Source organism: Myxocyprinus asiaticus, chromosome 30, assembly GCF_019703515.2.
Source record: "Myxocyprinus asiaticus isolate MX2 ecotype Aquarium Trade chromosome 30, UBuf_Myxa_2, whole genome shotgun sequence".
Classification (NCBI taxonomy): Eukaryota; Metazoa; Chordata; class Actinopteri; order Cypriniformes; family Catostomidae; genus Myxocyprinus; species Myxocyprinus asiaticus.
This window is the reverse complement of record NC_059373.1, coordinates 44,846,967-44,860,529: the sequence shown is the minus strand read 5'-3', so window position 1 is coordinate 44,860,529 and position 13,563 is coordinate 44,846,967. Positions and strand designations below refer to the sequence as shown.

At 39.0% G+C, this 13,563-nt stretch overlaps 1 protein-coding gene across 1 annotated transcript in view; it reads right to left on the bottom strand.

Annotated features, from left to right (window-relative positions):
• Positions 1–10,679: 10,679 nt before the first annotated feature.
• LOC127421058 (F-box/LRR-repeat protein 19-like) overlaps positions 10,680–13,563 on the bottom strand; it is a 91,959-nt gene continuing 89,075 nt past the window's right edge. The window contains exon 11 of the mRNA XM_051663790.1: positions 10,680–13,552. Within this exon, the coding sequence (XP_051519750.1) occupies positions 13,395–13,552 (158 nt within the window). The 3' untranslated portion in view covers positions 10,680–13,394. The remainder of the gene's footprint in view (positions 13,553–13,563) is intronic.

Sequence of the window (13,563 nt, the reverse complement as noted above, 5' to 3'; positions counted from 1 at the left end):
TGCTGATGTAACAAAATCTGATGGGAATAAGGAAAATGTTCACTTACCTGATCCAGTCTATTAGTTCATCAGAAATGTTTGAAAAATCTGCCTGAAACAGAATTCCAGGTAATGAAAAAATTACCTGCTGTTGAGTCTGAAATTCCTGAGGAATCTCTTGTTGAACAACCTGAAGGTATTGAAACTCACTTACCTGAAATCTCTGAAGTTCAACCTGTAAAAAGAAACCTTGTGAAAGAAAAGCCTGTGGGAGACAGTCGTTCACCTATCTTGGTAACACAGTGTCCAGGTAGAACTAAAATGTCCTTACCTAAATCTAATCCTTTTGGAGAGGTGTTAAGTGGTTCAGAAACACCTGAAAGGGAAGGCAACACTGATGATGTGGAGTTGAGATAGTCTGTAAGACACAGAGAGAAGCCTAAAATTCTAATTTATCCTGAGTTAGGAAATCCCTTGGTAACAATCGTACAATCTCTTCTCCAAGGTCTGAATACTGCTTTTTCAGAATCCTCGCAAGACTATTCTCGAGTGGTTCACCCTGCAGCCCATGGATACATGCCTTGGGGTGGTATGCAATGGGACATAATTTTAAGAGGGGAGGGTGTAACCCAGATGTAAAATCAGAGTAAATTGTATTCCAAGTTATAAGCTTAAAACTAACTAAAGTGCATATTTAACTCAAATATGTGAAGAAACTAAAGACAAGTAACTAGAAACAGAATGAAAACCAAAGAGTCAGAAAAATATGCAAAATGGAATATTTATTATTAATACTTGCAAATATATGTAAAAAATATTGCAGATAAACTTGACCAATAAGATTCTGGATCAGCGCTGCAAATGTGATTATCCAGTCAGCCAATCTTGCTGTAGCCGCTGACTCCACCCTAGAGTTAACACAGACAGGTAATTAATAGGTAACTGTAATTTTATTTGTTTGGTTTTATTTATACTTTATTGAATTTATTGGGAAAAAAGAGTTACGAAAGAGTTACATTTGATAATAGATAGGAATTAAAATCGATAAAATATATTATTAGCTTCAAATAAACATAAAATAGGCATAATTAGATTAGATTAACAGAATTTGAAGAGAGAATATTGAATTTAAATATCAAATTGTGTTTATTGTATTTTATCTAAGATTTATTTGTTGTATTGTTTATTGTTTTATCTGTGACGTTTGTGTTATTCAAATTATTCAATATAAATCAGTTATTTCGCTAAAGTCAGCTGATGAGTGTGTATGTGTACCTTTTGCCTCCTTCACATACCTGGTTATCTTCTGATTGGCCCAAATCTTTGCCACCCTGGGTGCTTTGCACCCATTCTACGTGCATGCCACCCGCTACATGTAGCTCTTCTAATAACATCAGGCATCTAATTAATATCATGTGGTCGGTGGCGAACGATCAGACTCCGGTCGCTGCCATCTCACTTGATGCCGAAAAGGAGTTTGATATGGTAGAATGGGATTATCTTTTTAAGATTTTGGAAATATATGGGTTCAGGAATACTTTTATTGAATGGATTAAGTTACTTTATAGACATCCGGTAGCGGCGGTACAAACAAATGGATTAATTTCTGATTATTTTACTCTGAATAGGGGCACCCGTCAGGGTTGCCCTCTTTCCCCATTATTGTTCTGTCTTGTCCTGGAACCATTAGCAGCCACAATAAGAAAGGAGGACGATTTTCCAGGAGTGATGGCGGGAGGTCTGGCGCATAAGCTTTTGCTTTACGCAGATTATATTTTATTATTCGTCTCCGACCCTACTAGATCTATGCCTTGCCTCCACAGAATTATTAATTCCTTTTCTAAATTCTCAGGATACAGAGTCAATTGGTCTAAATCTGAAGCTTTGGCTCTGACAGTGTACTGCCCAGTAACAGCTTTTCAGCATGGCGCCTTTCAGTGGCCCAAACAGGGCATTAAGTATTTGGGAATTTTATTCCCAGCAAATCTGTGTGATTTAGTTAATTTCGACCCCTTAATAAAAAAGGTTTTCGAGCGATGTGGGCAGGTGGGCTTCGTTACATTTATCTATGATTGGAAAGGTTAATGTTATTAAAATGAATTGTATTCCAAAATTCAACTACCTGCTACAATCTCTCCCTGTAGATGTCCCCCTCTCTTATTTCAAGCAATTTGATAGTATAGCGAAGTCCTTCATTTGGAATGGTAAACATCCCAGATTACATTTCAATAAGTTGCATAGGCCGATTGATAAAGGTGGGTTAGGCCTACCCAAGATTTTATTATTATGCATTCGATCTCAGACATTTGGCTCATTGGTCGCTTCCACATGAGAGAGCCCCTCCCTGGTTTTGTATCGAACAGAAAGTTCTTTCCCCTATTTTGCCATTGCAAAGCCTATCTATTAAACTAACCGGAGAAGTTAAGTCACACCCCGTTATCTCGCATTTGCACCCAGTATGGACAAAAGTGTCCAGTGTGTTTAATTTGGACATTTATTTAAATGTTTCCTCGAGCATATGGTGGAACCCAAAATTACGTATTAATAAGTCCCCTTTCTGCTGGTCAGAGTGGATTGTGAGGGAGGTTAATACACTCGGTGACCTATATGAGAGTGGAGTGCTGAGATCTTTTGAAAACATGGTTCAATATTTTAGGATTCCCAGATCTCAGTTCTTTATGTATTTACAGCTGCGCCATCTGCTCTGTACTATTTTTGGGAGTAGCATACACCTAAAAGTGGCAGATACTCTGGAAGTGGTGATTACTGCTTTTGGAAAAGGTCATGAGGCATCAGTGTATTACTCCCTGCTAATTCAGAGTCTGTGTAATGGAGCTTTAACTTCTATCAAGAGAGTATGGGAGAAAGATTTAAACTTGGTATTGGAGGAGGGAGTGTGGGCTAAGATTCTAAAAAACGTCAAGTCTGCATCTTGAGATGCAGTTTTGCAAAGAGATGCAATAAATTGCCTTATGCAATTTGAGATTTAGCATCGATTCTATTGGACCCCCTCTAGATTGTATTGGCTTGGTCATAAAGACACACCCACCTGCTGGTGATGCCAATCAGAAGACGAGGACACATCCCATGTTTTTTGGGGATGTGTTAATATCCAAGAGTTTTGATTGAGGGTTCAGAGCTTTGTATGTGAAGTGGTTGACACTCGGTTTTCATTTTGCCCCAGATTGTGTGTTTTGGGGGATGGGGCGGTCCTGAATGTGGGTGATAAATATATGGAGAGCTGGGTCCTGACCGGCATGATGATTGGCAGGCGGTTAATCCTCAGGGGATGGAGATCGTCTGGTGTGCCCTCGTTTCGTGAGTGGTGCGTCGAGTTGGGCAGGGTGACGGCATTTGAGGAGATGGTGTATAGAACGCTGGATAACATGGATATTTACATTAGGAAGTGGGGTGGCTATCTGGCCTTTTTGGAGGGCTCTCAAGGAGGGGCAGCGGAGAGGGACTATTGTTTTTTTTAATTATTATTTATTTATTTATTCTTTATTTTTTATTTTATTTTTATGTCTCTAAATATTTTCAGTTTTATTGTCTATTTGTTTGTCTTTGTCAGTTGACTTTTGACCACTGGAGTGCTTGTTTGTGTCAGGTTGGAGTGGGGGGTTAATGTTCGGGGGAAAAAAGTTATGATTTCATGTGGTTTGATGTTGCATTTTCTGTTATGTCTATGTGATTTGCTGCATGGAATCAATAAAAATAGTTAATAACAAAAAAATAAATAAGTGTTTGTAGCTTGCTAGCCTGCTTAGCATTGCTTATTCTTACTCTTATACTTTCATCGTTTTATCCTTTGCCATTTTACTGTGTGCTTCTGTTTTTCTACTGTTTCAACTGCACGTATTTTACCGCGCACACCTGTTTTCTCTGTTTTTTTTCTTTTTCCACCATCTCATGTCTCGACAGCGTGCATTCATTTTCTCCACTGTGTTTTACACGGATTATTGCATCAACCTCAAACATCTACTTATCAGGAACCACATCTATCTCAAACCCTCGCTGCTCAAGAACAATCAAACAACAACAAACAATTGCGGTAAGTCATGGCATCCGCTCATATTATTTCTTCCTGCATTGCATGCCACAAATTTACTATAGGTTCTTCCATCAGCAGTGAGGGATTCATATGTGATATATGTAAGGAATTAGTCAGGCTGACAGAGAAGTTTAATGAGTTAGATGTCACCCATCCGAACACTAGTGGAGGTCACTGAGAAAGAGAAGCCGGTATATACTGTTTCGGATGCGGGTAGTACAGCAAGCAACACACACACTTTGGTTCCGGCTCTAGAGCCCCCGCAGCAGGGCATTTGGGTGACGTCTCGGCGGCATACTCGCTCAGCAAAGCGACACAACTCTCCTGTTCCTGTTAGGGTTTCCAATCGATTCTCTCCACTCAGTGATGCTCCCACTGAGAATCATGTTGAAAGAGCCTTAATAATTGGTGATTCTATTGTAAGGAATGTGGAAATAGAGACTAAAGTCATTGAATGGCTGGATGTCTGAGTGGTGTCTGGAGAATAGCATAGGATTTATAGACAATTGGAAGAGTTTTTGGGGTAGACCTGACCTGCTAAAGAGAGACGGACTCCATCCCTCCAGGGAAGGTGCCACTCTCCTCTCTAGTAATTTGACTCATAGTCTTAATAGTGATAGTATTTTACTAATTGGGGCCCAGGTCAGGAAGCAGACAAACTGGTTAATCCAAACGTCTGCTAACTGCCTTGAGACATCACACAGGTTACATAAACTACAACACATAGAGACTGTATCACCTAGATATCATATAGAGACTGTGTCTGTTCCCCAAACTACCAAAAACAAACCCCTCACTAAATCATTTAGAAAAAAATGTATTATGGTCAAACTTTAAAATAAAATTTAAGATAAACATCATATAAAGGTAGGGCTACTAAACATTAGATCTCTTTTTACCAAAACACTAATTGTAAGTGAAATTATTACAGATCATAGTTTGGATGCGCTCTGTTTGACTGAAACCTGGCTTAAACCGGATTAATATATTAGTTTAAAAGAATCTACTCCCTCAGGCTATTGTTATATACATGAGCCTCGTCTGAAGGGTCGAGGAGGTGTTGCTACAATTTACATTGAAGTTTTTGGTTTTACTCAGAGGACAGGATATAAGTGTGTAAGGGGGTTTAGTGGAAAGGAGGAGGCGAGAACCGGCTTAATAATATAAATAATATATTTAATTTGCCGCCTTTATCCCTCGTGCACCCCATCAGGCTGATTGGGGACCGGGTGTGTCTCATTCCAGCCCGGCTCCGCCCTCCTCGGCTCTACACTCCTCCCGGTGTTGCCTCAGGCCGGGGAGCCCCCAGCATGACGTACATCCCCCCCCCCCCCCACCCTTCCTCTGCCGGCGGGTCCTCCCCGCCTTCCTCGACCTGGGAGGAGACAGGAGGGGAAAAAAACAACAACAACACAAAATGGCGAGGGAAAGGCCAACACGGAGCGACAGAGAGAGAGAGAGAGGAGAGAGAGGAAAAAAGAAACTCACCGGTTCTCTGCTGCGCCGTCGGGTGGTCCTCGATCACTACTCCACCCCCCCAGGCGGACTGCAGCCGCTCCTCCCCGGGCGGACCGGAGTCAGACCTCCGACCCATCAGATATAAATTAAAAAAATCTGTCGTCTTTTGCTCTTGCTACAGTATATAGATCACCCGGGCCATACTCAGATTTCCTTGGTGAATTTCCAAATTTTCTATCAGATCTAGTGACTTCAATATTCACATAGATAATGAAATTGACACATTGGGATTGGCATTCAACTCTCTTGGAATGTGACAGGACCATCTCATCACCATAATCATACGCTAGATTTAATTCTGTCATATGGAGTTGACGTTGATACTATAGAAATTCTACCGCCGAGTGATGACATTTCAAATCATTACCTCATCTCTTGTTTGCTGCGATCAGCTAATGTCACTCAGTCTACACCATGCTATCGTTCAGGTATAAGTATTCTTTTGACCACTAAAGATAGTTTCACTAATAATCTTCCAGAATTGTCTCACATATTCAGTAAGATAAAAAGTCTAATACAGTCTTCTTTAGCACTCCTGATAATGTCACCCCTCTTCGATTAAAGAAAATTCAAGAAAAAAGCCCCGCACCATGGTACAACGATCACACTCATGCTCTCAGGAGAGCAGCTCGGAAAATGGAAGAAAACAAAATTATTCGCGGTGCATGGAAGGATAGTGTCTGTAGCTACAGACAGGCACTAAAAGCTGCCAGGTCAGCATATTTTAGCAAACTCAGAAAATAATCACAACAATCCTAGGTGTTTATTCAGTACTGTGGCTAAATTGTTTACGAATAAAGCATCGACTGAACCAGATATTCCATCACAGCACAATAATATTGACTTCATGAATTTCTTTACTGATAAAATTGAAATAATCAGAAATAAAATTGGAACTATGCAATCAACTCTCATAGCACCTCAGAAAACAGTGTCTCATAATTTTCCTCACGAGCATCTTCAATCCTTCGCTGTCATAGTTCATGAAGAGCTAACAAAACTTCAAAAGCCAAAACATGTATGTTAGAGCCAATACCAACTAAGCTCTTAAAAGAGATATTCCCTGTAATCTCAGAACCTCTTCTTAATATTATTAACTCTTCGCTATCCTTAGGACATGTCCCAAGAAACTTGAAAATGGCAGTTATCAAACTGCTTATAAAGAAGCCACAGCTTGATCCTGGAGAATTGGCTAGTTACAGAACGATTTCAAATCTACCATTTATGTCAAAAATACTAGAAAAGGTAGTGTCCTCTCAACTATGCTCATTTCTACAGATAAATGGTATATATGAACAATTTCAGTCAGGATTTAGGCCCCATCACAGGACAGAGACTGCACTTATCAGATTTACAAATGACTTGCTCTTATCATCTCATCGCGGCTGCATTTCTCTTCTAGTGCTTTTAGATCTTAGTGCTGCCTTTGACACGATAGATCACGACATTCTCTTGAATAGGCTGGAGAATTATATTGGAATTAGTGGACTTGCATTAGCATGGTTTAGGTCCTATTTATCAGACTGCTACCACTTTGTCTGTATAAACGAGGAATTGTCAAATCAAACAAAAGTTAAATATGGAGTGCAACAGGGATCAGTTTCAGCACCTCTGCTTTTCTCCTTATCCATGCTTCCCCTGGGAGATATTATCAGGAATCATAGAATAAGTTTCCACTGTTATGCCGACGATACCCAACTTTATATTTCTTCTAAACCCAAATGTTGGGCCTCATGTATTCAGATAGAAGACAAAGGCAGGCCTAACAGTCGTAAAACCTAACTCAGCCCCCACACAAATTTTACTGATAAAAATCGCGCCAAAATCAAACAAAGGGAGTCCAAAACGGACTACAAATCCAGGAAGCCTTGCTCACTAAAGGATCGAGCTCTCAACTCCTATTGGATGAGGCACACAACAGAACGTCCCTCAAACATGACATCATCAGGAGTTCAAATAATTCTGAAATGCTTAAAGATTTCGCTTCCAGCGACTTCGTTCACCGAATACGGACGTAGCTTTTTGCTGCTCTCTGGTGCAACCTCGTGGCATAAGGAAGTAATGTCCGACTTAAAACTGTAGCCATACAATCTCCATCTCGCTGGACGAGTTGAGATTACTCTGTGTTCAACCAAACACTCTAACGGATCCGAAGGAGACCGCCGAGCAATTTGCATCTTCACCCGTTTGCCTACAGAATTGAAGAGATGAAAGATTTCTCTTCCATCTTCAATCAAGTCGACATTTCTGAGTTCTCCGCCAGCCCGCCGAGAATCAACAGCCGTACCGCCCGCCGACAGAGCGAGGAAACGGCCTCCCGTCATCACACGAGCCTCAAGGAACCGGGTCAAAGTTAAAGGACGGAGGAAAACACATTCTACCTGTGTCCTCATGCGATTCAAGTAAGAGGTTACGTCTGGGCAGAGATAGAATATTATAGCGTGTTATTCTTGTGTTTCAAGGTTTTTGCTTGTACAGTCTACGGACCACCATGTCCGCTCATTATTAATACTCAGGGTATTAATTATCACGATTTTGTTTTGCTGTATTGTGGTCCAACCAAATTGGACTGTTGTGCATTTTCGCCATCGCGGGTGAGACAGAAACTGAGTTCATCCATTAAAGAGTCAAATAACGCAGGACTTTTACGAGCCCCGCTCGTAAAACCACGTCTCTGAATGATGAGCACAGCTGCTTTCTCTCCAGCTACCGCGAAATCAGCTTTTGGGCTGTCACTTAATAATCTCTCTCTCTCTCTCTCTCTCTCTCTCTCTCTCTCTCTCTCACCAACCACACTGACACACACACACACCTTATGTGTTATAGGATTATTTTTATTTCCATATCTAATCATATCACTGTTTAGTTTGTAGTTGTAAGTCGGAAGTTTATTGACTGCATTGTATTAATTATTAATTGATATTACTGCATAAATAAACTTTTGTTTATATTATAAAGAGAAGTGTTTTGGTTTGTTTTGCATACGCCTGTGTCATGCTGACGGGATGTCAGTGCTCGGATTCAAACCTTCATTCATTGTTTTTTTTTCCCGGAAATCGATATTCTTTGGGTGCCGATTTTCCTAAGAAAACAATCTAATGTTGAGACTGTTTTACTATTTGGTTATTAGTCCCTGATTTCAGGGTGGTGCCCCGTCAATGTTAATCCTTATTAATATTCTATTGATTTTTGATAATTGATAATTATCCTGGATGATTGAATTTGAATGATCAATAAGCTAGTATTAATTTTAATTAATGTTTCATCGATGTTAACAATTAACGATTATCTTTGATAACTGTTGATTTAAAGGATTTAAAAAAGCTAACATTGATTCTAATCAATGTTCTATTGATTTTAATAATTAATAACTATTTTGATCATTATTAATTATTGATAATAACCAAATTTGCTCCTAAACATAGCACACTACATTTACTGGAGTCCCATATGAGGTTTTAATGAGTTAGATCCAATTAATTAATTTAAATATTAATTAATAACTACAGAAATAATTATTAATTATTTCTGATGGTAACACTGATCTAAACAACCAGTAAAGCCCTACACAATGAAAATTCACAATTCTCCAAATTAGCAAAATGTATCAATGAAATCAAAGATTGGATGGCCAGAAATTTCCTTCTCAATTCCAACAAAATGGAGGTACTAATTACTGGACCAAAAACCTCTAAAAACAAGCCGCTAAAATATAATTTGACTCTTGATGGATTTACTGTTACGTCATCTTCTACAGTGAAGAACTTGGGTGTTATATTTGATACCAATCTGTCCTTTGAAAATCAAATTTCCAATGTTTGTAGAACAGCATTCTTCCACCTCAGAAATATTGCTAAATTACAACACATGCACTCCGTTGCTGATGGCGAAAAACTAAGTCATGCATTCATGACCTCAAGACTAGATTATTGTAATGCATTACTGGGAGGATGTCCAGCAAGTTCAATAAATAAATTAAATTGGTTCAAAATGCAGCTGAGTGTTGACTAGAACCAAGAAATATGACCAAAAAAGTAACAAAGTAATCTGATTACATTACTTTCTTATTGAGGCAATTAAGTTGCCTATTACATTTTAGTAAGTAATCTGTATTTGTAATGGATTACATTTAAAAAATAACCCTCCCAACCCTGGTCTCAGGTAGCAATGAAGCACCAGCCCCCTCACCTGTCAATCAACTGTTGCGCTTACAACAAGAGTTTTAAACTTTCCCGGTTACATTCAGTTTGATAGGAAATAACCATCTGATACGAACATTTGAAAAAGCAAATACTTACACAAGCACGAGAACTTCACGGAACATCTTTAGTGTGTCTGTTATCAACATGCAGAGACACAGATGAAAAGCACACACATCCTAAGCTCAGGTTAATACAGGTACTCCACTAAAATAACAGAGAATTTGCGAAATTAACCCACTTGTGCTTAGATCATATTTCAGCTGCATCTGTGAGAAACTGTTCAGCGTTTTTTCCCCCGTGCTTTCTTTGTTATATTACTTTTTTGTGGTTTATTATCATGCAGTAACAAAATGATATAGTGATTGATGTATGTCGTCGTGAAAATGAGACGCATGGTAATTCCAGCTGGTAAGAGCGATGTGTTTTGGCTGACCACTTGCGATCGGATCACTGAAAACGCATCTCGATACCTGGTGTAACAGGGCCAGAGTGAGTTGTTGTGCATGACCCCCTCCCATTCTCCCCTCCTTCCCTCCCAACTTTTTTTAATTTTTTCACACCCATTTTATGAGCCTTTTTTTAATATCTGAGACATGAATAACTGATGCTGAAGGTTTTTCGACACATTAAAGATAATAAGCAACATACAAGGGTAGCCCCAAACATTTTGAGAAGTCATATTTCTAATTTCACTTTAAAGAAATAATCCTGAAATGCATTAGATTAATTTCTCCCTGCCTAGGTGCCCTATTGTGTCAATTTTTAAACTGCAATAGCAAAACCTAAATTAAAATTTAAGGTTTGAAGTGAAGCAGGTTATTATGGCTACTTCTCAGTATGGCAGTGCTCAGTATCTCAAGAAAACAGTCACTGACTGTCAACTATTTCAGAGTGCATGCAGCACATTAAGGAAAGAAAAGCAGCGCAAATAAAAACAAACCCCATTGTCTTTATTATTTAGACATTTTATAGTAGTCACTCATATAGTAGCTGCCTTGAGTTTTTCTTTTCTCATTGTTTTATCCATCTTTCTCACTTGTATCAATGCAATGGAAGAAACATAAAAAAAAAATAACAATTAAAAAATAAAACAAAAAATGCTCAAAATAGGAAATTTGTCCAAGAATATTATTCCAGCCCTATTTACAGGGTGAAATTCAGTTTGGTTCAGACGTGGCATTTCAGTAGAGTAGGCTATGAACCTGCACAACAACACATTTGGGTAAAGGGGAACCAATTTAACACCTATTATGATGCTGAACAACAGTGTTTGATTTTTAACTACAAACTGCACACAGATAATTTCAGATGGACATGGTAATTTTTTTAATGCGAACTGCATTAGACATAATATCATCTAAAATGTATAAAACACAATAATTCACTGTATCAGTATGGTGTCAACAGCGCTTCTGATTTTGCAGTTGCAATGACAGTCATTTATTTTAAGAGTTCACTTTTAAGGGATGCTGTTTATCAAGTTAATATATTGAAGCCATTTCTCTCATTTCTTAATGTACTCCCAATCAACAATTTTAACTGCCATGTAGACCCAATACAGCATTTACGTGTTTAAGGAATATAGTCAGTGCAAGGTGTCGACATGCAACATATACAGGAAGTTAGAGGTTGCAGAGCTGACCAAGAAATTGAAAACAAGTTGTTTTAGGAAATGCCCCGTTCATTGGTTCGACAGAGGAAAAGAAACTCGAATTTAAAATCAAAACAATGGCAACATTGCCAAATAATGCACATTGAACCCAACCACATGGAAATTTCTTGCCTGGAAGAGTTGTGTTGTCCAAAACATGTGTATCCATAAAGAAGCATTCCATTAGTGAAATACTTTTAAGGCCTATTAAAGCCTACTTACATCCTTTCTGCTAAACCAGCTTTTAAAATAGTCAAAGATCTATGTTAAAATCGTAATAACAGGTGACAAGGGACTCTGAAGAACAGCAGGAATGGATATGCAGAATCTGAGCAGCAAAAATAGTTTTTTTTCCTCTCCCCGGGTTAGCCTTTTGTAAGCGATCAGCTATGATAATACTGAACAGAGTTTAAAACGGAAAATTCATTTGATGATAGATGCACTCAAAAACTAGCGGTATGCAGGCTATTCCACAAGGTCCCATAAAAACAACAAAGCTTTCTTTGATGTTTCCTGGTTTTTGATTGCTTTCGAGAGGAAAAGTGTTTGGACCCTTCTGGGTTTAAATGGGAGCAGCTTTTTGAGGATGTCACTCAAACGTGACAGCGAGTCAAACGAGAGTCACTTATATGTGATGGACAAACAGCAGTCCCTCAGCTCTTACTGAACTTGTGTCGCCACGTTGCCTCTTGCTCTAATCATAGTGCAGTGAAAAACCTTTGCAGATACAGTGGTGTATAATGCACCATCGTAGGAAACAATGGCCACTCAGTGCAGCTGGCTACTAAATTCAGCGCTTACAGATGCATAGCATTGGCTGTGTGCTCTTCAGTGATCGGATTTAGTAAGCAAACTGATCACAAGCAGAGCAGCAGTAAGCAGAAATAAACAGCAGAAATTGAAGGGAAAGGGCAGCTGTGTGAATGGCACAGAGAGACCGAGAGCGCCAGCGGCACAAATACAGATGAGAAGGAACACAGACAGTCTCCAATAAATCCAACAGATCAAGCCAAAGAGATCAGCTGCAGGATATGAGACTTAGAGGCCATCAAAGATCCAATGCTAAAGAGATACATTAACACTTTTCACAACCAGCACACGCATGCATGCACGCACACACACACACACACACACACACAGACACACCTCCCATAATCTATCTAGCAAATTAATGGGTTTAATCTCACAAAATTTAAGAAATGTACAGGTCGCATTTCACCTCAAAATCAAAAGAAACAATATTTATTTTAAAAGTAAATTATACCTGTTTTAGAATCAGTAGGACCTTTTACATTGTGACATTACTTTCATGAAAATTAAACACATTTACAATCAAATTACTATACCAAAATGCAAAAAAAAAAAAAATATATGATTTAAATTAACTATTTAAATATCATGATAGTAATTGTTGCACTTTCCTGTATTACAGATTCTGTTTTAATTAATACAGTAGAAAATGACTACTACAATTCTGAGAATCACCATTAAGACTAATGGGAATTACAAAAAAAAAAAAAGTGAAAGGTCCAGACACATTTGGATAATAAGAATTACCAAACGGCTTCATTTTCTTTATGTAATGATAATGTCAATTTGTTTTTCTTTTGACTTTGCTGTGAAGTGTGACAAAACAACTGGACATATTCTTTGTGAGATTCCCCCAAATACACAAATATGGCTCCGTGTTCGAGACCTGTCCACAGTAAGATACATTCGGCATCGTCTTGCACCCTGGGATAGAGCCTGTGTTCCCAACAGGACATTGAGCTGTGCTAGGGGTGGACTGCAGGAACTGCGCACATGAGTGGATCATTTACAGCAAACTACACATTTGTACACACACTCATTACTGGTACAGAATATCTACATAAGTTTGATTTGTCTGTTCACAAACGGTGGATCCAGAATTACAAGCAGCAAAGTGTCCATGATGAATGAGCTCTCTCTCTATAGCGAGTCTGTTGCTGTAGTGTGTTTGAGGCAGTAGTCTTTAACTGTTCTTCAGCAGGACTCTGTCTTCAGGGGAGGGGAAGCAGTGAAGCTGGCAGATGTCCGGTGCAAGTAGGCCACATGAGCGCAGGTCCACGCTCTGCAATGAAGCACAGCGGCGCAGGAATGGCAGACACTGCTCTGTCACCTTCACACAACCTGAAACACAC